The sequence below is a fragment of the Adiantum capillus-veneris genome, chromosome 4 (assembly GCF_014529385.1).
Source record: "Adiantum capillus-veneris isolate H3 chromosome 4, ASM1452938v2, whole genome shotgun sequence".
Classification (NCBI taxonomy): domain Eukaryota; kingdom Viridiplantae; phylum Streptophyta; class Polypodiopsida; order Polypodiales; family Pteridaceae; genus Adiantum; species Adiantum capillus-veneris.
Genome location: NC_140934.1, coordinates 126,538,754 through 126,561,628, shown reverse-complemented (window position 1 = coordinate 126,561,628; position 22,875 = coordinate 126,538,754). Strand labels below are relative to the sequence as shown.

At 42.9% G+C, this 22,875-nt stretch overlaps 1 protein-coding gene across 3 annotated transcripts in view; it reads left to right on the top strand.

The window, feature by feature from the left end:
- Positions 1-18,186, top strand: part of LOC147459950 (uncharacterized) — a 57,078-nt gene extending 38,892 nt beyond the window's left edge. Inside the window, exons 2-4 of one of the 3 annotated variants that reach the window (XM_086511112.1) lie at positions 17,314-17,409; positions 17,485-17,682; positions 17,782-18,186. In XM_086511112.1, the coding sequence (XP_086367238.1) occupies positions 17,314-17,409; positions 17,485-17,682; positions 17,782-17,940 (453 nt within the window). In that variant the 3' untranslated portion in view covers positions 17,941-18,186. Of the gene's footprint in view, positions 1-17,313; positions 17,410-17,484; positions 17,695-17,781 lie in introns of all 3 variants that reach the window. The other 2 variants (XM_086511111.1, XM_086511110.1) reach the window with 2 other exon arrangements.
- Positions 18,187-22,875: the final 4,689 nt, after the last annotated feature.

Here is a 22,875-nt window from a genome sequence, read left to right as displayed (position 1 = left end):
TGCACAGTCCGCTCTCAATGAGTGAAAAGAGACACAAGGGGAGGCTAGACAAGCCCTTCTTTCTTGGGATTCCTGTCACTCTTCAACAAAACATGATTAGGAATCGCCACGCCCAAGTAAACTCGGGTTCGTGCGATCGCAACAAGCAAAAAAAAATCTTGTGGTTCTTTCCTTGAGTAATGCAGAACACTACCAAAGCTCTGATACCAATGTTAGGTGAAGCGGAATGAATGTTGTATTTTCTCAAGATTAGTGATCTTTATTGCTCAAGGTTCCTTTTAGTTCTTTAGGGAAAGAGAGAGCTTTCCGTCTTGTAGAGTGCTATGATCACGAACAAAGTGAGTGGATATTGTGCGTGCAAGTGAATGAGACTGAGAGAAGGAGAGAGAAGAGATACGACACCGAGAGGTTGTAAAACCCTCCCCCGAAGGCCATGCCGATGACGACGACGACTTGATGGCTGAAAATCTTCTAATCGCTGAATTCGGGGACTGTTTCGGTGGCTGAAAATGACTGTTTTGGGCTATGTTTTTAGGCTAAACTTGGGGGGACTTCTGCAACCAACCTGGGGCTGATCTGCTGCTATTCCATAGGCTGAAAATCTGCGTTTCTGACTGCTGCAGATCTGCGTTTTAGGGCTGATAACTGAGGTTCTTCATGGCTGAAAACTGATGATCTTTACGGGGCTGAATCTGCTACTTCTTGTGGCTGAATTTGCTACTTTTTTCTATTGCTGAAATCCAAAACGCTAGAGACTGAGGTTGACCAAAAACGCTAGCTGATCTTGCATTTCCAAAAACGCTGGGCATATGAAAAACGCCAGGCATGTGATGGTCTTTCCGGCGACGATCTGATGCAAAAACGCCAAGGGCTTGGCTTTCCGGCGATGAAAGCGCTAGGGATAGGAATCTGCTGCTTGGAGAAAACGCCAAGGCTTGGGATCTTGCTTGGAGAGAATTCACCAAGGTTCTGCTGAGAAGTTGCCTGTTGAGCAAGGTGCTCCTACTGCCTCTTCTGCCATTTAGTGCTAACTTGGGTTTGCTTATATATTAACTTAGCAAAATTGCCCTACCTACTTTTGTTGGAAAGTCACTTAAAAATAATAAGTGAAAATCCCAATAAATAGGAAAATAGGCTAAATGCACTGGAAAATTCCCCTAACGGCTGCTAATGGATTCTGATGGGAATTCCGATGATCATGCTGTGTGCAACCGGAGGATATGCATCTATGCTAAGTGACTGGGCATGCACGCTCTACGAATAGACTCACAAAAGTGCCAGATCACTGCTAATCTAACTTGATCGGACTGACTGAACCCTGCTGTGGTGTAGCTTGTGACACATAGGGTTGGGATGTGTCACGTGACAGTTACATCCCTCTTGGTTCTAAACAGTTGACCTCAACTGTAGAGCGTCAACATAACTGTGCAAGATGTCTGGGTAGTCCTTAAGATCGGACTCAGTCATCCACTTTGCATCGAAAGGAGTGTAATTCTTGAACTTGACTAAATACTTTCGATGTAGACTCCCTGACTTGAGTTGTCTCTCCGAGTGGTGTATTATCTGTTCAGGTTGAAGGATTTCCTCAGTCTCTTCGACTTCTGGAGGATCTTCTTGTAGTGGCGCCACTAGAGGAGGTCCAACATATGGTCGGAGGAGACTGACATGAAAAGCATTATGGATGCGCCAGTGAGAAGGCAAATCCAATCTGAAAGTCACGTCATTGACTTTATCTGTAATTTTGAAAGGGTCGTAAAATCTATGGGAAAGTTTGACAACTTTCCCTTTTCCGACCCGCTTTTTCAATCTAGCTTTCTCAAACCGAAGCATGACATATTGTCCTTTTTCTAGATTGAGATTCCTTCTGTGCTTGTTTGCTTTTCTCTTCTGTTGCTCTTGAGTACGAAGAATCGATTGCTTTACTTGTTGATGGTCAATATCAATATTGCGCACAAATCATCTGCGACGACGAAGATGTTTTCTTTGGTAACCATAATAGGAAGTAAGAGTGGCTTCCCATAAATAATTTCGAAGGGAGCTTTACCAGTTGAGGAATGTATGATATTATTATACGCAAACTCAACTATTGGTAAGTATTGTTCCCATTCTGATTGTCGTTCTGAAACATAGCACTTGAGGATATCTAAAATAGTGGCATTAGCGATTTCGCTTTGACCATCTGTTTGAGGATGATAAGCTGATGAAAAGTCAAGCTTAGTTCCCAAGTTTTCAAACAATGCCTGCCAAAATAGACTAGTCATGCGGGGATCTCTATCGCTGACAATAGCCTTTGGCAATCCATGGTGTTTAAAAATCTGAGCTAGAAATATTCTAGTCATGTGATCAGCTTTGATCGTCTTCTTTACTGGAAGAAAATGTGCTTGCTTATTGAATCTGTCTACTATAGTCCAGATTGCATCATTTCCATTCTTGGATCGAGGAAGATCCGTAATAAAATCCATGGCAATACTTTCCCATGGCGTGTTAGGCACAGGGAGCGGCTGAAGCTTGCCATAAACTTTGTCTGTCATATTTTACTTTTTGGCAGACTAAACACTCACGTACATGTTTTTCAATGTCCGCACGGAGTGTTGGCCAAAAGAAATACCTTTCGAGGGCACTAGTGGTGGAAGCAATTCCCTGATGCCCGGCATAAGGAGAATTATGTGCTTCATCCATCACCTTCTGTCGTAAGGGCTGAGCTATGCATATTGCTTGTTGACGATAGAGTGTATTATCCCTAATGGAATAAGGTGGCCTTGAGTGACCAGCTTGAAGATCTGCCCAAATTGTGGCGAAGTCGGGATCTTGAGGATACATCTCATCTGCTTTTGAGGATAACTTTCTCTGTGTGAGAAAGTAGCGAAGACTTTGATGATCTGTCTTGATAATAAAATCAGCTCCTAATAGATAGTGTTTCCAAATGGAAAGAGCATGAATTACTGCCATTAGCTCTTTCTCGTATATGGAGACATGCAACTCTGCATCTTTAAGGCGCCGACTTTCATAGGCTATCGCGTGACCCTCTTGGTTCAGAACTGCTCCTACACAATCTCCAGATGCATCACAATATACCTCGAAAGGTTTGCGAAGATCAGGGACGGTGAGAACAGGTCCGTGACTGAGTAGATACCTAAGCTTTTCAAAAGCTTTTTTTTGTCCAGACCCCCAATGGAATGGAATCCGCTTCTTTGTCAGGTCATGGAGGGGACCTGCTATCGCGGCAAAAGCTCGAATGAAACGCCGATAATAGGAACAGAAGCCAAGGAAACTTCGTACATCATGTACTGTAGTTGGCGTAGGCCATTCTACAACTGCTTGAATCTTATCAGGGTCCATTCTCACCTGATTGTGAGATACTATATGGCCCAAATAGTGGATTTCTTTTAGAAAGAACTCACTCTTCTTAGCATTCACAAATAATTTGTGTTTGCGTAATTCTTCAAACACTAAGGCTAGATGCTTATAGTGTTCGTCTTCCGTCTGTGAGAAGATTAAGACGTCATCAAAGAAAACGCCTGTGAAGCTTCTATATGAGTGGAAGATTCTATCCATCATTCTGTTGAATGTGGCTGGTGCATTAGTGAGTCCAAAAGGCATCACTAAGAATTCATACAACCCGAAGGTTGTTCTAAATGAAGTCTTATGTACATCCTGAGGAGCTATGCGGATTTGATGATAACCGCTCTTCAAGTCTATACGACTAAAAACACTTGCTCCTTGTAACTTGTCAAGAATGTCGTCAATCCGAGGGATTGGAAATCGATTCTTGATTGTGATCTTGTTTAGAGATCTATAGTCTATGCACATGCGGAATGTGCCATCCTTTTTCTGTACTAGCAAGACAGGTGAACAATATGGAGAAGTACTAGGCCTTATTAAGCCCTTCTCCAAAAGTTCGTTAACCTGCTTGAGAATGTCCTCTTGCTGCATTAGACTAACTCGATAAGGGGGCTGATTTGGAGGAGAACTTCCTGGGATCAAATCAATTGTATGATCCTCAGGTCGAGGAGGTGGGAGTTCATTTGGAAGTTCATCTGCAAAACAATCTTTATAACTTTCTAAGTCTTTTTTGCTCTAAAGAGGAAGAAAGTTGTGAAACAGACACATCTCTCTCTCTTGCAAAAATCAAGTACGCTGAAACACACTTTTTCATTTCTTTCTTGATGGCAATGTGATTGGCGATAGGGATACGCCAATCACCTACATCTGCAAGTACAAGATACTCCTTTCCTTTATGAGCAAAGGATAAGGTTTTCTGAACATAGTCAAGAATGGGATGCATCTTGTAGTGCCAAGGCATTCCCAAGATAACATCGCATCCTTCAAGTGAAGCTAGTAAGAAAGACTCTTGATCTTTGTAGTCGTCGACCTTTAGATTCAACTTCCCTATGATTGGAGTAGAGTTTGAGTTCTGCCCTTTGAAAGCAGATTGTGCTTGAATAGAAACTCCAAAACGATTGGGTTGTAAGTTCAGGTCATCAGCTAGCTTTGTAGAGGTGAAGTTGTCTGTACTGCCAGGGTCAAACAAAATGAGAGCCCGTTGGTTGTTGATACTACCCCATGCTTTGAGAAGAACTCTTTCTTTTCCATCCTTGGTTGTATTTCCCTGTACATCCGGGACTGCATTGGAAGAGGGTGGTTGCGGAGGTTTGGCAGGACAATCACCCTTCATATGACCAACTTGTCCACACTTGAAGCATCTTCCTTCACTAATGTAAGTTCGCAGCTCAGCAGGAGAGAGATATCTCCCTTTCTTGGGCTGATTTGGCTTTGCGTCTGCTTCGGAGGCGGTTCTTTTCTTCTTTTGAGAAGAAGAAGTAGAGGTAGGCTGCTCATGGACAGCCTTCTGCTTGGCATGGTAAGTGCTTTGCTCCATCTTCCTGGGAGTACCCTTGTCATGTATTCCATCAGCTATGCGGGTTGATTCCACAAGTATTTGCAAGGCTTCATGCAATCCTGCTTCAAACTTGCGCATCTTTTCCGAATCGTCAATCTTCTTGAATGGAGTGACTTTCAAGAGAACGTCCCAAAACCTATCCACATAGCGTGGAACAGTTTCGTTCTCTGACTGTGAAAGTCGATCCCATTCTTTCTTTACCTCTTCCTCATAGTCTGGAGGAAGGAACTGTGCGTAGAACTTCTTCTTGAAAGCAGTCCAATCTTGGGGTTTACGATCTTCCAGGATAAGGGTTAACCACCAACTGCTGGCGGTGCCTTTCAGGTACATACTAACATAGCGAAGCTTGGATCTTTCTTTAAAATTCCCTTCAGCAAATGCAACTTCGAATTGGCGGATGAAAGCCAAAGCTTTGTCATTATCACGCCGTCCATTGTAGGTGTCGAATTTCACATCTTTGTCTCCCGACTTGAATGTTTTCTGCCTGTGGTGCTTCCTCTTATGATGCTCCTTCTTTCTATGCTTAGATTCCTTATGGACAGGAGTCTTTTCCCTTGAATGCACTTCTTGCTGCGACGGATTGTCAAGAAACATGTCTTCTGGAGCAACGATGTCATCCAGATCCTTCATGAAAGAGAATTGAGGGGAATCGTGACGATGTCGATCTGCTGTCTTTTACTGAGATTTTTGCAAAGCCTTCCGGACCAAGTGCAAGTCCTTCGTGAACTGGTCAGCTTCAAAGAAAAATCTTATCTTTCGTAGCAAATTCAATAATCTCAAATGGCACCTTCCCCATCAAAAAGTTAATCGTGTTTCTGTAGGCATATTCCACCAAAGGTAAAAACCCTTTTCCCATGAAGTCTTCAAATTCAAGGACGAAGACTTCAACAAATCCAGTACCACTGAATTAGCAATCTCTGATTGCCCGTCAGTCTGCGGGTGGAACGATGACGAGAACTGCAACCGTGTGCCAATGTTCTCCTAAATAGCCTTCCAAAACAAACTCGTGAATCTGGGGTCTCTGTCGGAGACAATTGTCTTAGACATGCCATGTAATCTGAATATCTTGGCAATAAACTTCCGTGCCCACGCTGTGTTTTCAGGAGATAAAAAATGAAATCCATTGCAATACTTTTCCAGGGGCGGGTGGATATGGGTAAAAGGCTGTAACAATCCCTGTGCTTTATGCCTATCAAAACTTAACCTTCTGGCATACTAAGAAAGTGCGTATCAAAATCGTCCACGTCCTTCTTGAGTCTCGGCCAAACAAATGTATCTCTCCACACCTTTCAAGGTGGTAACAATGCCGCGGTGACCCGTAAAAGGTGGACAGTGGCATTCTGTCATAACCTTTTCCCTCAACGGCTGTGTAACGCACAACATGGTTTTCCGCATCAAGTAGCCATCCCGAATGGAATATCCCGCTACTATCCCCCCATTCCGTATCCAAGTGAAAATATCTGTAAAATCTGTATCTGTGGCATACTGATCGACCATATCCTCGAAGCTCCTATGATGTATCATGGAAATAGCCAGAACCAACGGCTTCCGAGATAAAGCATCTGCCACCAAATTCTTCTATCCCTGCACATAGACAATCTCGAAGTGAAATTGTGACAAGATGTTCGCCCACTGCATTTTCTTTTCCGATAGCTGCTTCTGTGACAAGAAGTAGCGTAAACTCTGATGATGGTCTGTGAAGACAGTAAAATCCGCTCCAAGTAGGTAATGTCGCCACTGAGTAAAGAGCATGGATAACCGCTAAAAGCTCTTTCTCATAAATCTGTGCTGTCAATTCCGGCCTTAAAAACAACCGGCTTTCGTAGGCAATGACATGGTCTTCTTGCATGAAGACCGCACCCAAACTACGACCACAAGCATCACAATATACTTCAAATGACTTTTGCAAATCCGGCTAAGTCAAAACTGGTCCTGTAGTCAATTTCTCTTTCAATGTCTGAAAGGCAGTCACCTTTGTGGATCCCCACGAGAAAGGGACTCTCTTTCTGTGTCAAGATATGCAAAGGGGAAGCAACCTCTGCAAACTTTCTAATGAATCGCTTGTAGTACGAACACAAGCCCAAGAAGCTTCTAACTTCCTTCAAATTGGGCCAATCACGGATAGTCTCTATCTTGGCCGGGTCCATCTGCACTCTTATTGCTGAGACAATGTGTCCCAAAAAGTGTATCTCGGGTAGGAAAAATTCACTTTTCTTCGCATTAATCACCAACATGTGATCTCGTAATGCCTGAAAGGCCTGTAGCAGATGTTCTCTATGTTCTGCCTCATCCTTGGAGAAAACAATGATGTCGTCAAAGAAAGTGCCAACAAATAGTCTGTACTCTCGAAAAGTCCTGTCCATCATCCGGTTAAATGTCGCAGGAGCATTGGTTAGGCCAAAAGGCATCACCAAAAACTCAAATAACCCAAAAGTCATCCGAAAAGCTGTCTTGTAGACATCTCCCGGCACGATTCAGATCTGATGATATCCGCTCTTCAAGTTGATCCTGCTAAAACATGAGGATCCCTCTAGTCAGTCAAGAATATCATCGATCCTAGGAATCGGAAATCTGTTCTTGATGGTGATTTTGTTGAGAGCTCTATAATCGATGCACATTCTCGAAGATCGGTCTTTCTTCAAAACCAACAACATTGGAGAGCAGTACGGTGAAGTACTAGGCTGGACAAGACCCTTTTCCAAGAGGTCTTTTACTTGGTTCATAATCTCTTCATTCTGGGCTCGGCTCACTCAGTAGGGTGGCCGGTTCAGTGGTGTGCTTCTAGGTATCAGATCAATGGTATGTTCCTCAGGACGAGCTGGTGTCAACTCGCCTGGCAGGCCCTCTGAAAAGCAATCGGCATGAGTGTGGAGAAAATCGTGGCGTTCTTTATCAAGGTCAACATATTCGACCTTCAATCATCATTCATCTCTCTCCAGAAAATCAAGGAAAGAAGCTGAATTTCATCAAGTACAATCTCTGTGCCCTTAATTTGTCAAAGTCGCTTTCATTGTTCTTTTGGTACCAAGGGTTTTCGAGGAGGACGTCACAACCTCCCAAGGGCATTACGTAGAAGTCCTCGTGCCCTAAACCCCCCTGACATCGCAAACGAAGTTTGCCAATGATTGGTGTAATGGCATCATCCCGTCCGGGTGACGCTAGAACTACCTCCGCCTGTGGCATCAGCCTGTCGGGCGTAATCCCAAATCGAGCCGCCAATTCAAGTGAAAAGAAGTTGGTCTTGGTTCCTGCATCACAGAAAAATGAGGGCTTCCTGTTCTTTCACTTTGCCCTAGGTGCGCCAAAGTTTGTACTTTCGTTCATCTGATTCGGTTCGGGCCCCACGCAATGTTGTACCAGTTCTGTTTTCATCTGCCTTTTCTGCCACATTCCTCTGCTGCTATAGAACTCTTTGGCCTGTCTGCAGTCCGTTCTTGCTGTGCCTTTTTGGGGCACTTTGCAGAGATGTGTCCATGTTCCCCGCATCCAAAACACTTCCCCTCTTTGAGATAGATAACCCTTATCTCTAAGAGTCTGTCGGGGACGTGTATCATTATTTTCGTTGTTCTGGGAACTCTTTCTCGTTCTACTTTCATTGTGAGAGGTCAGTTGGGTTCTCTGAGTCAAGATCTGATCAATGGGGTAAGTCAAATGTCCCGAATGTTTCGCAAAAACCTTGTTTCACATGACCCATCAATTCTTCAAAGGAATTCAACGTCTGTTTCAAGCAGTAGTCTCGGATCTCTGTAGGAAGTCCGCAGCAAAACCGCTCAATCTGTTCCTTAAAACAAGACCTTCGTAAATGAAGAGCCTAGTAGAAAAGAGCTCCAAAATCTCTCGCAATCAGCGTCCAAAGAATATCCCGTGATCATCCGAAGATGATTCCAAGCAGTTCGTATATCTCGTTTGTACTCCCGAGTCAGCAAGGAAGAAATAAAAAGCCTTTCAACCATTTAACCGGAGCTTCCTTTCTCCGTAGAAGAGTGAACCACCATGTTCGAGCATCACGGAACCCAAAAAAGGATTCAAATCGACTATCCACCTTCTTTAAATTCTTTGACCTTCTTGCTTTTATCTTCGAGGAAGTCATAATGGTTGGCTTAAAATGTTTCTTCTTTGCATAAAACATGTGATCGTCGGAGTCCGAAGTATCTAAGGATGAGTCCTCAGTGAACTGTCAAAAACTGGGCGTAATCTAGGCTTCTTTGCCTTTTTCTTGCCCTTTCTGAAGCTTTGCTTGTCCATGTCTTTCTGCGAGTACAAGTTCCGCTTTTTGACACTCGTCTATCTTTTCGGCTTTACTCCCTTCCTGAGAGTAAAAGCAATGGCCACATGCCATCTTGAGTAGATCGTATCAATCGGGTAATTCTTTAGGTGTATTACCAATCTCCGGTTTCTGGAGTACTTAATCAATCTGTTCACACATATGCCAATCTGCAGTTGAGGTTTGTACTCCTTTTCTGGCAAACTTGTCGGAAATTTTTTCTTTTGCCCAAATCTTATTCTTTTCTTCAGTTCCCGCGCTTGATCTTCAACTTTTCTTTGCCTTCCCCTTGAGAGGTGTCATCTCTGTCAGATTCGTCACTAGAATCCATGTGTAATCTAGGATTTTTAATGGGTTTATGCCCTGTAAGACAGAGCAATGAAGACGGGAGCTAATAAGTCTGGAGTCGGGGTAGGAAGATTCTTTCTCAAGTCTGGGGTTGGGACACTAAGATTCTTTCTCAAAAGCTGTGTGCGCTGCAAAAAGGATCGGATCCTCCGTAGAAGAAGAATCTTCGTGTGCTCTGACACCATTGTAACAAACTTGGACACTCCAAGTCAAGATTCTATCATGACACAGTAGAGATTCACTTCAAAACAGTTCACGATTCACACTGGAGTCGACATGGCCCGGCGTAGTTCCGTGCCTAGAGGTATTGGCCCCAAAGAATGGCGCCCCTTTCGGTATTTCTTTTTATATTAATCTTCGAGCAAAGTACAACTCTCGCGGGTGCTCGCTCTCAGACTCTGCGTCCAGATGCTCTGCAGAGAGCCCCCTTGGGTTCTTAATAGAGGTTACAAGGGATGCTAAAAGCAGAGCCCCAAAAGCTTCAAAATCAAAAGCTTCTTTTAAAATCAACTTAAAATAAAGCAACTTTTTCCAAAGCTTTCCCAAAAATTGCATAGAATTTTCAGCCTTGCTTTTCCATACAGTTCAGCGCAAAAAGCGGACTTCCGTACGCTCAGCCACGTCAGCATGTCAGCGGAGAATGCTCTGCAATTCACGGGTTTCCGTACAACAGCTGCGTAATTTTCGGGCGTGTTTTCCAGCTATCCACTGTTGCCCCAATTTTCCAAGGCCATACACGTCACCAGTTTGTGACATCCGCCACACTCTCTCTCTCTCTCTCTCTCTCTCTCTCTCTCTCTCTCTCTCTCTCTCTCTCTCTCTCTCAGTTCAATTGTTGTTGAAGTGCTAAAAGTATGTTCAGTCTGTTCTTATCTGTTGGCACATGGTGCCCGTCATGTGACACTTATTCGGTGGTAGTAGTGATGTAATGGGAACGGACACCACGTGCCAACGGGAAAAATGAAATAATATATTAACGTCTTTAAAAGGCCAAAATGACCTATGAGACCAAGCTATTACAACATAGTGAATCTGATACCATGTCCGGAATAAAAAAGAACTGAAACAAAAAATATACAACTACTACAAGTTGGGACTGTGTGGATGTGCCAGCTAATACAAAGGTGCTCAGTACAATGTGTAGTACAATGAGAGAAAGGCGGGGGGGGAGATATGGTAGAGATCCAAGAAGAAACTAAACAACTTTTCGCACTTTAAATAACAATTGAACTGAAGAGAGAGAGAGAGAGAGAGAGAGAGAGAGAGAGAGAGAGAGAGAGAGAGAGAGAGAGACGAGATGGGGAGTGGTGGAGTTCCACCTCAAGAGAGCACTCGCTCCAAACCTTGGCGCCCCTTTCGGTGTTTCTTTGTATTGCTTCAACATGGTACAACTCCCATGGCTCTCCTTTGTATCTTCCCCAGGTAGACTGCCAGAGTGAGAGCCCATGGGTCATATTTAAAGACCCTCGGCCTTTAAAAGCAATCTACATGAAAAGCTTCAAGCTCTAAAAGCATCTGGTTCCAAAAGCTAGCGCTAGAGGGGTTGTCCGTACTTTTTGCCACGTCATCAGTTGCGAGCGTAATTCGCGAAAGTCCTTACAACTGCCACGTTATTAGTGCAAATCGCGGGCGTCTGTACATCTTCCACATCATCACGTTTTTACGCCAAGCTTTTTGGTGTGTGTGTGTGTGTGTTGGTCTTGCTTTATTTATTGTCTGTAGGGCCCCATCGGACGGGGTTCCATAAGTCTCTTCTTTGAAAATAGGCCTGTCGGCAAGACTTTGCAAGTTGGTAAAACTTCTTGTGCTGCTTCTACTGCTTCTAGGGTTTAGGTCCCTCCGCCTGGATCTGCAAGTCGGCTCATGTCTTCAGTGGTTTGACACGTCAACAATTTGTGACAAGTGAGCTAGTTCATGTCTAATCTTGGCAGAGCACATTGGGATGCTGTAAAGTCCATAATGAGGTATTTGTAAAGGGACCAAAAGCAAATGCTTGTGTTATGGAAAAGGTCCATTAAAAGTGTAGGGATATTCTGACATGGCAGGTGATGTTGATATCCACAAGTCAACTAGTGGGTACATTTACACCTTGGTTGTTTCATGCGCGAACCAAACACATTGATGTGTGGTATAGTTTTATTAGACAAATGCTTGATGATGGTTCGGTCTCATTGATCAAAATTAGTATACATGAGAACCCTACAGATACTCTTATTAAAAGTTTGCCAAAGACACATTATGAGCATTGCCTATAGATGGTGGAAGTTACATAACTTAAAGGCTACTCTCTGGGCCTTTAAGTGGGAGGTTGTTGGGTTAAATGCCCAGACGTCACCTCCGGACCGTTTCCACCGCGTGGCTCTGATTGAGAGCTTCACAAATATATTTTTTGTATATTTTTAGATCCCTGCCAGTTGGGTCAATGTAATCAGGAAACTTATACCAAATAGAGTAGGAGACAATGGACAGCTTTGTTTCACTCCAATAGTGAAGTGAACTAAATCAGATATCACCGCTGGAGTGCGTACATGTCCCAACACTAGTCTGTATAGAGCCGTGATCCCCCAAATCATCCGAATGGGCACTCTCATCTCCTGAAGTCTTCGTATCAATTTGGCTCCGGGCACCATTTCAAATGCTTTGCAGAAATCCACAAAGATACAATAAATCCGTCTCCCATGTGCCGTACCCTCCTCAATGATGGCTTTGAGTGTTGAAATATGGTCAAGAGTCAAAAACCAGCCTGTCTTGCTGCCCGTATGCCCTCTCTCTCTACCCATCTGCTCAACTACTGCTCAAGGATAGATGCATACAACCGTGCCAATGTGTGTCCATTGTCCAATCATAACAGTATGATAGTTTCCAGGCTCCGTAGGATCACCTGCCTTGAAGATAGGCACAATAGTAGACAGTCTCCAAGTCTCAGGTAGATCCTCACATATGACACAATTGAATAGAACTGCAAGAACCTCAGCCAACATATCTCTAGCATGTATAAAGTGCTCTGCTACTAGACCACCATGATCATATGCCCTCCCGATCCTCATCCTATCAATGGCCGTCTTTACCATCTGAGTGGTAAAGAAGGTACTCCTAGATAGGCATGGCTCAGCAAGATTTGGAAGGGGTGTCTGTCCAGGGATCGTATATTATTGACCGCACACATCAACATAAGTAATCACTGGGGGAGGGAATTGCTGAAACGCCATACCTCTCTTGGGTCTCTATTGAAGGACAACTGGTATAAGCCTCGCTCCATTTGAGCTAGGAATGCTCACTTCTTCCATCGCACAAGGCGCTTGAAGGCTATTCGAGACTGTCTATGATTGATGAACCCTCCCTTTGAAGCTGTGCTCTCGTCTCTCTACACCCTCGTCATACCAAATGTTCTGAGGCATGGTCCTAGAACGGTGTCTCTGATCAAGCTGAGTGTGTGGGTATTGCCTCTGCTACTGTATCTTGCTCAGTAAAGTGGTGATCTCCTCCACGGAGAGTCTTGGCCTGGCTGTTGTACCTAGACGATTTGTCACGTGCGCACTTCACTTGCGCCACCTAGACACGCTTCTGCCATAGTCTAGCATGAGTCTTAGCTTAGGATTGAGCCTGGCACCTTTGTGAGCCTCTAGTAGGACGTGCATGTCCAGGCCTGTCACACTTGCATACCCTCTCTTGCACAAGAACAATCATTTCATCATGTAGGCATTTTACCACGCGAACCACCTCTTATAAGTCATTTTATTAAAAGTGACTTTTGGAATTCTTTTTGTAAGTTTGTTGGAAAAGTAGGTAGGGCAAATTTCTGAAGATCTATAAAAGAAACCCATTGGGCACTAAGTAGAAGCAGAAGAAGCAGGGACATAAGGAGGCAGGCACCCAGTAGTCAGGCAGCACCTCAGCAGGAGCCCTAGCGTTTTCTCAAAAAGAAGAAGGCCCATATCAGCTTGGCGTTTTCAGTTTTCAGCAGACAGCCCAGCGTTTTCAGTTTTCAGCCTTGACGCCGTCATCATCGACACTATCGTCGTCATCGACATCGTCATTGTCATCGCAGTCCCTATCTTGACGACGACACCTTCGTCATCGTCATCGTCATCGTCATCGCAATCCTGGACTTGAAGAGTCACCATCGTCGTCATCGTCAGAGTCACCATCGTCGTCGTCGACGTCATCGTCTTCAACATAGACCCCGTCCTCGACATCACCGTCTTCGACACAGAACCGTCGTCGACTTCACCGTCATCAACAAAGACCCTTAGTACCTCGTCGTCGACTTCATCATCTTCGACATAGCCCTCGTCGTCGACCTCCCCGTCGTCAACATAGAACTCGCAGTACCCGTCGTTGGCATCATCGTCTTCGACATAGCACCTCAGTATCCCTTCAGTACCTCAGTACCCAGTACCTCAGCATCAATACCCCTTAGCATCAGCATCTCAGCATCCAGTCATTGTAGTAGCATTTGTGCAAGAATAAAGAAAGTACTTGCTCTGGCAACAGCCAGAGCAAGGGGGCCCTTGAGGGTTGGGACTCGACATCCTTGTGTCGTCTCTTCTTTCTCTCTCGTCATCTCTCTTTCTTTCAGTTCAGTTCAGTTCTTTCAAGTGAAGTAAAGTGTCCCTTGTGTTTGTTTGCGGAGTACTAGATCCGAGCAAAATCCTTATTCTCTTCCGCTGCACTTGGCATTGGTATTAGAGCTCTGTGCGTGCCTTGGCTTCGCGAACTCAAGGGAAGAACCATCAAGAACCTAAAGAACAACCTCAAGAACCAAGAACCCCAAAGAACCCAAGAAGAACCATCGAGCCCAAGAACCCAAGGAACCTCTCCCAAATTTTTTTCCCTAAAGAATCTTCGAGTCCCGACCATGGATTTACCAGATTCCATCTTCATTGCCATGTCTTTGAAAGAAGATCGACATCGGATACACGAGAACCCAGATCTTGAGTACCAAGATCTCTTAGCTTTGTATGCGGATATGGAAGGAGTTGGAGACAAGATCCCTAACCTCTTCTCCATTCGCATTCGTATGTAGCGTACATCCATTTCCCTCGTCATTGAACCTTTGGAAAGGACTCCGAGACCACACCACAGTCCATAAGCATCGGTCATGTTTTCACCACAGTCAGTGTTCGGGGAACAGCGCTTGCTACAGCAGGCAAAGTCAGCACTATCTGGTATAGAGCCCAGGCTGATATTCGGCAATCGTAGTAAGACTGGACAGTGACCCTTACACGGTGTTTGCATCGCCAACAATACCCAGAGCACCCACAATACCATCAGACCCTAGTTTCGGAGGAATCTGCATTGGTTTGTGCATCCACGGCATCAGAAGCATTCATCAGTCAGCATCAGAAATACAAAAAGAAGTTCGGCAGCTGTGCCTCACTTTCAACAGGGGGGGATGTCACGTGCGCACTTCACTTGCGCCACGTGGACACGCTTTTGCCATAGTCTAGCATGAGTCTTAGCTTTGGACTGAGCCTGGCACCTTTGTGAGCCTCTAGTAGGACGTACATGTCCATGCCAGTCACACTTGCATACCCTCTCTTGCACAAGAACAGTCATTTCATCATGCAGGAATTTTACCGCGCGAACCACCTCTTATAAGTCATTTTATTAAAAGTGACTTTTGGAATTCTTTTTGTAAGTTTGTTGGAAAAGTAGGTAGGGCAAATTGCTAAAGATCTATAAAAGAAACCCATTGGGCACCGAGTATGTAGCGTACATCCATTTCCCTCGTCATTGAACCTTTGGAAAGGACTCCTGGACCACACCACAGTCCATCAGCATCGGTAATGTTTTCACCACAGTGAGTGTTCGGGGAACAGCTCTTGCTACAATAGGCAAAGTCAGTACTATCTGGTATAGAGCCCAGGCTGATATTCGGCAATCGTAGTAAGACTGGACAGTGACCCTTACACGGTGTTTGCATCGCCAACAATACCCAGAGCACCCACAATACCATCAGACCCTAGTTTCGGAGGAATCTGCATTGGTTTGTGCATCCACGGCATCAGAAGCATTCATCAGTCAGCATCAGAAATACAAAAAGAAGTTCGGCAGCTGTGCCTCACTTTCAACAGGGGGGGATGTCACGTGCGCACTTTACTTGCGCCACGTGGACACGCTTTTGCCATAGTCTAGCATGAGTCTTAGCTTTGGACTGAGCGTGGCACCTTTGTGAGCCTCTAGTAGGACGTACATGTCCATGCCAGTCACACTTGCATACCCTCTCTTGCACAAGAACAGTCATTTCATCATGCAGGCATTTTACCGCGCGAACCACCTCTTATAAGTCATTTTATTAAAAGTGACTTTTGGAATTCTTTTTGTAAGTTTGTTGGAAAAGTAGGTAGGGCAAATTGCTAAAGATCTATAAAAGAAACCCATTGGGCGCTGAGTAGAAGCAGAAGAAGCAGGGACATAAGGAGGCAGGCACCCAGCAGCCAGGCAGCACCTCAACAAGAGCCCAACCGTTTTCTCAAGAAGAAGGCCCATATCAGCCTGGCGTTTTCAGTTTTCAGCCTTGACGCCGTCATCGTTGACACCATCGTCGTCATCGACATCGTCATTGTCATCGCAGTCCCTATCTTGACGACGACACCTTCGTCATCGTCATCGTCATCACAGATCCCTATCTTGACGACGACACCTTCATGATCATCATCGCAGTCCCGAACTTGACGACGACACCATCGTCGTCATCGTCAGAGTCACCGTCGTCATCGTCCACATCATCGTCGTCGACATAGACCAAGTACTCGTCGTCGACATTATCGTCTTCGACATAGACCCCGTCGTCGACATCACCGTCTTCAACCCAGAACCGTCGTCGACTTCACCGTCATCGACAAAGGCCCTTAGTACCTCGTCGTTGACTTCATCATCTTCGACATAGACCTCCCCGTCGTCAACATAGAACTCGCAGTACCCATCGTTGGCATCATCGTCTTTGACATAGCACCTCAGTATCTCTTCCTTCAGTACCTCAGTACCACACATCAGCATCTCAGCATCCAGTCATTGTAGTAGCATTTGTGCAAGAATAAAGAAAGACTTCCTCTGGCAACAGAGCAAGGGGGCCCTTGAGGGTTGGGACCCGACATCCTTGTGTCGTCTATTTTCTCTCTCTCGTCATCTCTCTTTCGTTCAATTCAGTTAAGTTCTTTCAAGTGAAGTAAAGTGTCCCTTGTGTTTGTTTGCGGAGTACTAGATCCGAGCAAAATCCTTATTCTCTTCCGCTGCACCTGACACGATTATAGATCTCATATGTATAAACAGAGTCAGTCTCTGGTGTACATGTATAGCGGGTATGTGTCCTCCCTCCTGACACCTGGGCTAAACTGTACTGAAAGGAGACGGAAAGTGTCAAGAGAGCATGATCTGAATCCGACTGTGAAATCTTGAATGCAGGGGATGAAGCTCAGCTGTGCCATCACACACACACACACACACACGCACACACGCACACACACATAGAGGCACGTTCGAAATGCAATCAATTGTACAAAAGTGGGTGCCTCGTTGGTGTGGAATTAGTGTGAAGAGAGAGAGAGAGAGAGAGAGAGAGAGAGAGGGGGGCACGTTTGAAATGCAATCAATTGTACAAAAGTCGGTGCCTCTATGTTGATGTCTCAGAAACGTGGGATTGGTGTAATGCTCTTGAATGCAGCCCCAAGAAAGCTTCCTTTGAGTTGTTTGTAATGTTTTGATTACTTGGTGATGAGTGGCTAAAAACTGGCTGTGCTGTGTTCTTGTAATCATTTTTCAAGAGAGTAATAGCTAGAAGTGGCTTGGCACGTTGCAGGTTGTGATGGACTACCTCCCTGAGGATTTGAAACAGTACGTGTCCGTGACTGGACGAGATGGGGCTCAATGGTCACAGCCAGATTTATTCGATAAGGTTGAAGGTAGTTTATTTAGGGCTTTGGTTTCTTTCTACGTGTGATTGATCTTCTGAAAGAGGTGAGCATTGCAGGTGTTGGTGGATGCACCTTGTTCTGCTGAAAGGCATTTGCTACAAAATGATGAAGAACTCTGTAAATGGTCAGAGCGCCGATCTGTGCAATGTGCAAAGAGGCAAATTGCTTTACTGAATGCGGCTCTCAAGAATGTCAGTGTTGGTGGATTGGTTGTATATTCCACATGCTCCATCAGCAATCTAGAGAATGACAAAGTAATAGAGAAGGTAATTAATGTAATTTGTGAATATTGATTGTGCTGATTTTGACAAATTATCGTCTTTTGTGTATTGGTCTGGCCTTTTCACGTGAAGCCAAACTTGCAGGCACTTCAAAAGAGGAAAGTGGGTGTGGAAATTGTACACAGAACATGGCTTATCGGTGAGAAAACAGAATATGGATGGATTGTCCTCCCAGACACATCGAGTGGCTGGGGGCCACTATACTTCTGTGTTCTTCGAAGAGTGTCTTGAGCGACTCCCATGTAATGGCTTGTCTGCTCATTAGCTCTATAGCAATCGAGCAATTTCAAGCAGCTTCCTACAAGATGTAGTAGAGAAGGTTTTGCTTTTAGCGGAAGTAGTGTTATTATAATTTAAAGAGCATTTAGGCAGTTGTATATATCATTACGTAAATGAATTTTGCAAATGAGTGGACATTTTATTGTGCTTGGGAGGGTCTCATTAGAGCCATTTTAATGGATGTTATTTTGCTTGAAAGCCTTTACCCAACTGCCTTTTTTTTTGGGGGGGGGGGGTTGAACATGAAAGTTTTTTTTCCTTTTATTTGGAATTTTATTTACAAATAAGCTTATCGAGGATGAAAAATGAAGGTACGACTAGTGTGGCAGAAACTTTACGACTATATCAGCATTCCCAAAAGCCCAAGACACAACACCCCTTGTTAAGCCAATGCAACCCAAAGAGCAGATAAGAGCAAGCAATAGGGCTTGAGGAGGAGGGGCTCATAAACTTCTTGTAGACTTGATGTGTGACACCATCTTAAGTGCAGTTCATGCTTGTAAGGTCAAATTGTTGTTTCGGCATGGAATTCACAATATGGGAATGGAGGTGGGAATGTTTCAACAAAAACTTCTTTCAAAAGCCTTGGAGAGAGGAGGGGAACCTTTGTGCAAGCTGTAGAAGTATACAAAAGTGGTCCTCGAACGGATGACAGAGAAGTTACGGATTTCAGAAAACATTTAGCAGATTTGTGGGCATCAAAATAATGTACTGAAGTGGAGTGTGTGGCTAGAGTATGGTGACAAAAGAAGTTTGGGAGGAAGATCTCTAAACAAAGAGTGATATAGTCATCTTGAAGAGTTAAAAGATGGAGCTTGAAGGGAACATTGAAGCATAAAATGGTTGGAAATAACATTGGAAATATCTTGCAAAATTCATACCCAAGCAAGTTATTTTCCCTTTGGAGAATCGTAGCAATGTGTCATTGAAGCTTTATTTCCTTTCACTTGAAGCTCTTTCCTTTGGCCTAATTACTTCTGTTGTTAGCCTCGTGTCCACCTAAAGACCAGGTGCCATGTTTCATAATAGCATCAAACTCACATTACAGCCAACCAATTTTTTTTAAAAAATCATGCATCAACTAAGGGTTTCTCCCCATCATATTTACTACACATTAAAAGCTTAACAATGTAATGCATAAAAGGCATGCTAATAACTTGAATGAGTAGAAGTAGGTATAGGTACACCCAATTATTGATCATGTAACGTTTGCACTAGCCATTGGGCAACCTCTAGCGTGATCCTTTGTGGCCCTATCCTCAAGTATACCTTGTACATTTTCACCACTACTAGGCTAATTCGTAACATCAATTGAAGCCTACATAAGTTGTACATAACCTCATTAAGAATTACATTTGTACTTAAACCATCAAGTAGAGACAACGGTGTATCATAGATATTTTATGAGCTCTAAGAAGCAACAAGGAGGCAAACGCTTTTGTTGCTAGCCTCTTGTCCAACACAAACACCATGTGTCATGCTCATAATAGCATTTGATACATACAATCAATCGAATTTTTTGAATTTTGTGCTTCAGTAAATGGTGGGGTTTCTCCTCATCACATATACCAGATGAATCCAAAGCTTAACAATGTAATGCATAAAAGGAGTGCAAAGCACTTGAATGACTGACTAGATACAGGTGCACCCAATTTTCTATCATGTAAAGTTTGCACCAACCATTTTGGCAAAGTCTAGCATGATCCTTTGTGGTCCTATCCTCATCAAATATATCTTGTACATTTCATCAGTACTCGATTGATTCATAACATCAATCATCAATTAAAGCCTACATAAGTTGTACTTGACCTCATTAGGAATTACATTTGTACGTCCATCAAGACAACAATGTACCATAAATATTTAATGAGCTCACATTAGTCTCCATGGTGCTTGCTTACAAAGGCTCAATCGCATCTTCCACAAACTACATCTCAACTAATCAAGATTTGTTTGGTTTGCGAATGATACAGTTGGTTATGGTTGATCCACAACATCAAAGTTGTGCACGTGTCTCATTAGGACTTGCATTGGTACTTGTGTCATTAAAATAGAGACAACAATCTATCACAAAAATTTGATGTGTTTCAAGCTATCTCCTTGGTGCATGCTAACAAAGGTTGAAATGCATCTTTCATAAAAGCCACATCTTGATTAATCAAAATTCACTTGGTTTGCGGATGATACAACTCGTTTTCTTTTTTAATTGTAGCCAACAAAAATACATTTCTCTGCCTTATCATCCAATTCTCTTAATTGTTGTCCAAGCATTAAGGTATAGGCCAAGCAACCAAAGGCACACAAGTGACCAATAGATAGCTTCTTGCAATGTCAAACTTCATATGGCGTGATAGACTACAATGCTCTAGGACACCTATTTAGTGCATATCTAACACACATGATAGCCTCAAGACAAAACGGATATGGCAAAGCTTGCCTTTGGACTATAAATCCTGCCATCTCCAAATGTAACCTATTTTTCCCTATTTCTAAGGGATAAATAATACTTTATATTGTTGTCTTTTTGCATGAATGGCAAGGAATACATTGAATACATTGTTTCCTTAATCAAAACAAAGGGTTTCATAGCCCAACCAAATAGACTCAACCATAAGCAAAAATCGCTTAAAGCATATAGAAACTTTCGACAAGCAATTATACTCATGCATGCCTGGAGTAATCACCAATAAAAGTCACAAAGTACAAATGGTTTCCAAAAGGAAAAGTATGCATTAAATTTCAAATGTCACTATGGGCAAGCTTCAGTTTGTGTGTCCTTAGAAAATTTAGATCATTGCATTTCCCCAAAATATAGCCCTCATAGATATGTTTCAATATGGCCTCAAGAGGGGACAATGAACATCAAAATGTGCATGAAAAAGTTTTCCATTTGAAATAGAAAAATAAAAAATTGCACACGATGAATCGTCCCTACATCTTTTGGAAAAATTGGGCTTATACATTCATAAAACAAAGTTCAAGATGCTACCATTGTATCACCAAAACAGAGATCACATTGCATAGTACATCTGCCATCCACAAATTTGACACAAGACCGAGGTTTGCAAGTGAAAATATAGACAATATATTATCTTTTAATCCTAGGTATATATATATATATATATATATATATATATATATAGCATCAACAAGTATGAAAGACCTACCATCTCCATTAGTAAACACAATTTATCAACTCCCTTAACTATAAAAGAAGCATTGTTGGCAAATGTGATACTGTTCCTCCTAGGGTACAACCTCAAGAGACGTGAACAGATCATGATGAGGTAGCACCACAATCAAAGTAACTCACATGATCCATAGATTTTGAGACACATGCATCGTGAATGGATGGGTCATATTGACATTGTGCACTAGAAGCCCATTTTGCATCTTGCACAACATTTTTTGCATTTGCATTCATAAAAGCATCTGCAATGGCTGCATTTGCCTCTTTCTTATGAACCTCTCTAGCCTTAAGCTTTGGGTGTTGCGTGATAATTTTGCTAGACTTCTAAAACTTATTGTCATTTGCAGATTAAAAAAATAGCAACATGCTTGTTAATCAAAGAAGCATGAGAGGTGGCAACATTAGTATTATTCTTTAATGCAACCACAAATGTTTATTCAACAACATGCTACTTAACCCTATTTTTTTCTATAGTTGGCCTCTTGTGGCATACGTAGACAAGACCCCTTCATAAAATTAGATATTCTCCAAGTGGACTATCTACACAAGGGAATTTTCATGAATATGCTCACCAACAACAATTAACTGCCTGATTTATTTTATCTTAGCAAGAAATGCATTCACCTCCTAAAGCATAATCTTTGATTATAACTCCTTTCGTAGGTAAGAAATTTTTCCTCTTTACACCTTGCATACAAGGTAGCTACTCTATCCTATGCATGTGTTCCTATTTTGTTGACAAAATATATAAAGTGATGGAATGTTGGCCAAAGAATGCAATCAGTCATGCTTGTTCATCAAAGGGAAAAACAATCCTAGCAAGAAAACTACCAGAACCTTCACCATCATCCACAAAGAATTTTTCACAAAACTTGGTCGTACATCATGACCTTGCACAATATTTCAAAGCACTGTTTGTAGCGAGAACACATTTCATTATGTATGCTGATTGTGGGTAGTTTTTCTCATCCAATTTGTGTGTAGAAGACAACATGCAGAAGATATCTGTTGTCTTCCATGGTCGGTGATTGCACTCGATACAAAAATTTCATGTGCTATATAGTACAAACTACAAAAGATTCTAAAGTGCCTATTTTATTAAAAATTTCATGGAAAAATACTTGTACAATACTGAAATTTGCATGCATGATACTGCTGATAGTGGAAACAAAGTTAGAAATCACCACAATTAATGTTTTGAAAGAACCAAGGTCCACAAGCTTAGCTCTAAGGATATTTTTCCATATATATACTCACCAAAATCACCTTACTCTCAAAAAGAGGATAGTAGTAATGCTATTTGGGATGTCAAAGCTTGGTTTAATATCATTAGTGGGAAAGCGGGTTACGAGGATGCATGCAAAGATGGAGAAGAAGAAGGAGAAGCTCAGGGTAGACAAGATTAGAAGATGTATTATTGAGTGTGTTGCTACAAAGATGAGGCTACCCTTAGAATGATTGGTGTATATACAAGCCGTGGGAAAATTACCTCTTAGTAAGGGAAAAAAGTTTGTGACAATCCTAATTGTCTTCACACACATCACTACCATAATATGGCAACAATTAGCATGGTTTTACTATGGAGAATTTTGAAGCTCATAACAATAATCCCTTTTTTTGTTTTATCTTTATCAAGTACTTGCATCCATGTTCCTAAATTCCTCTCACAATCTATTTGTTAAGCTATTCCTCTCACA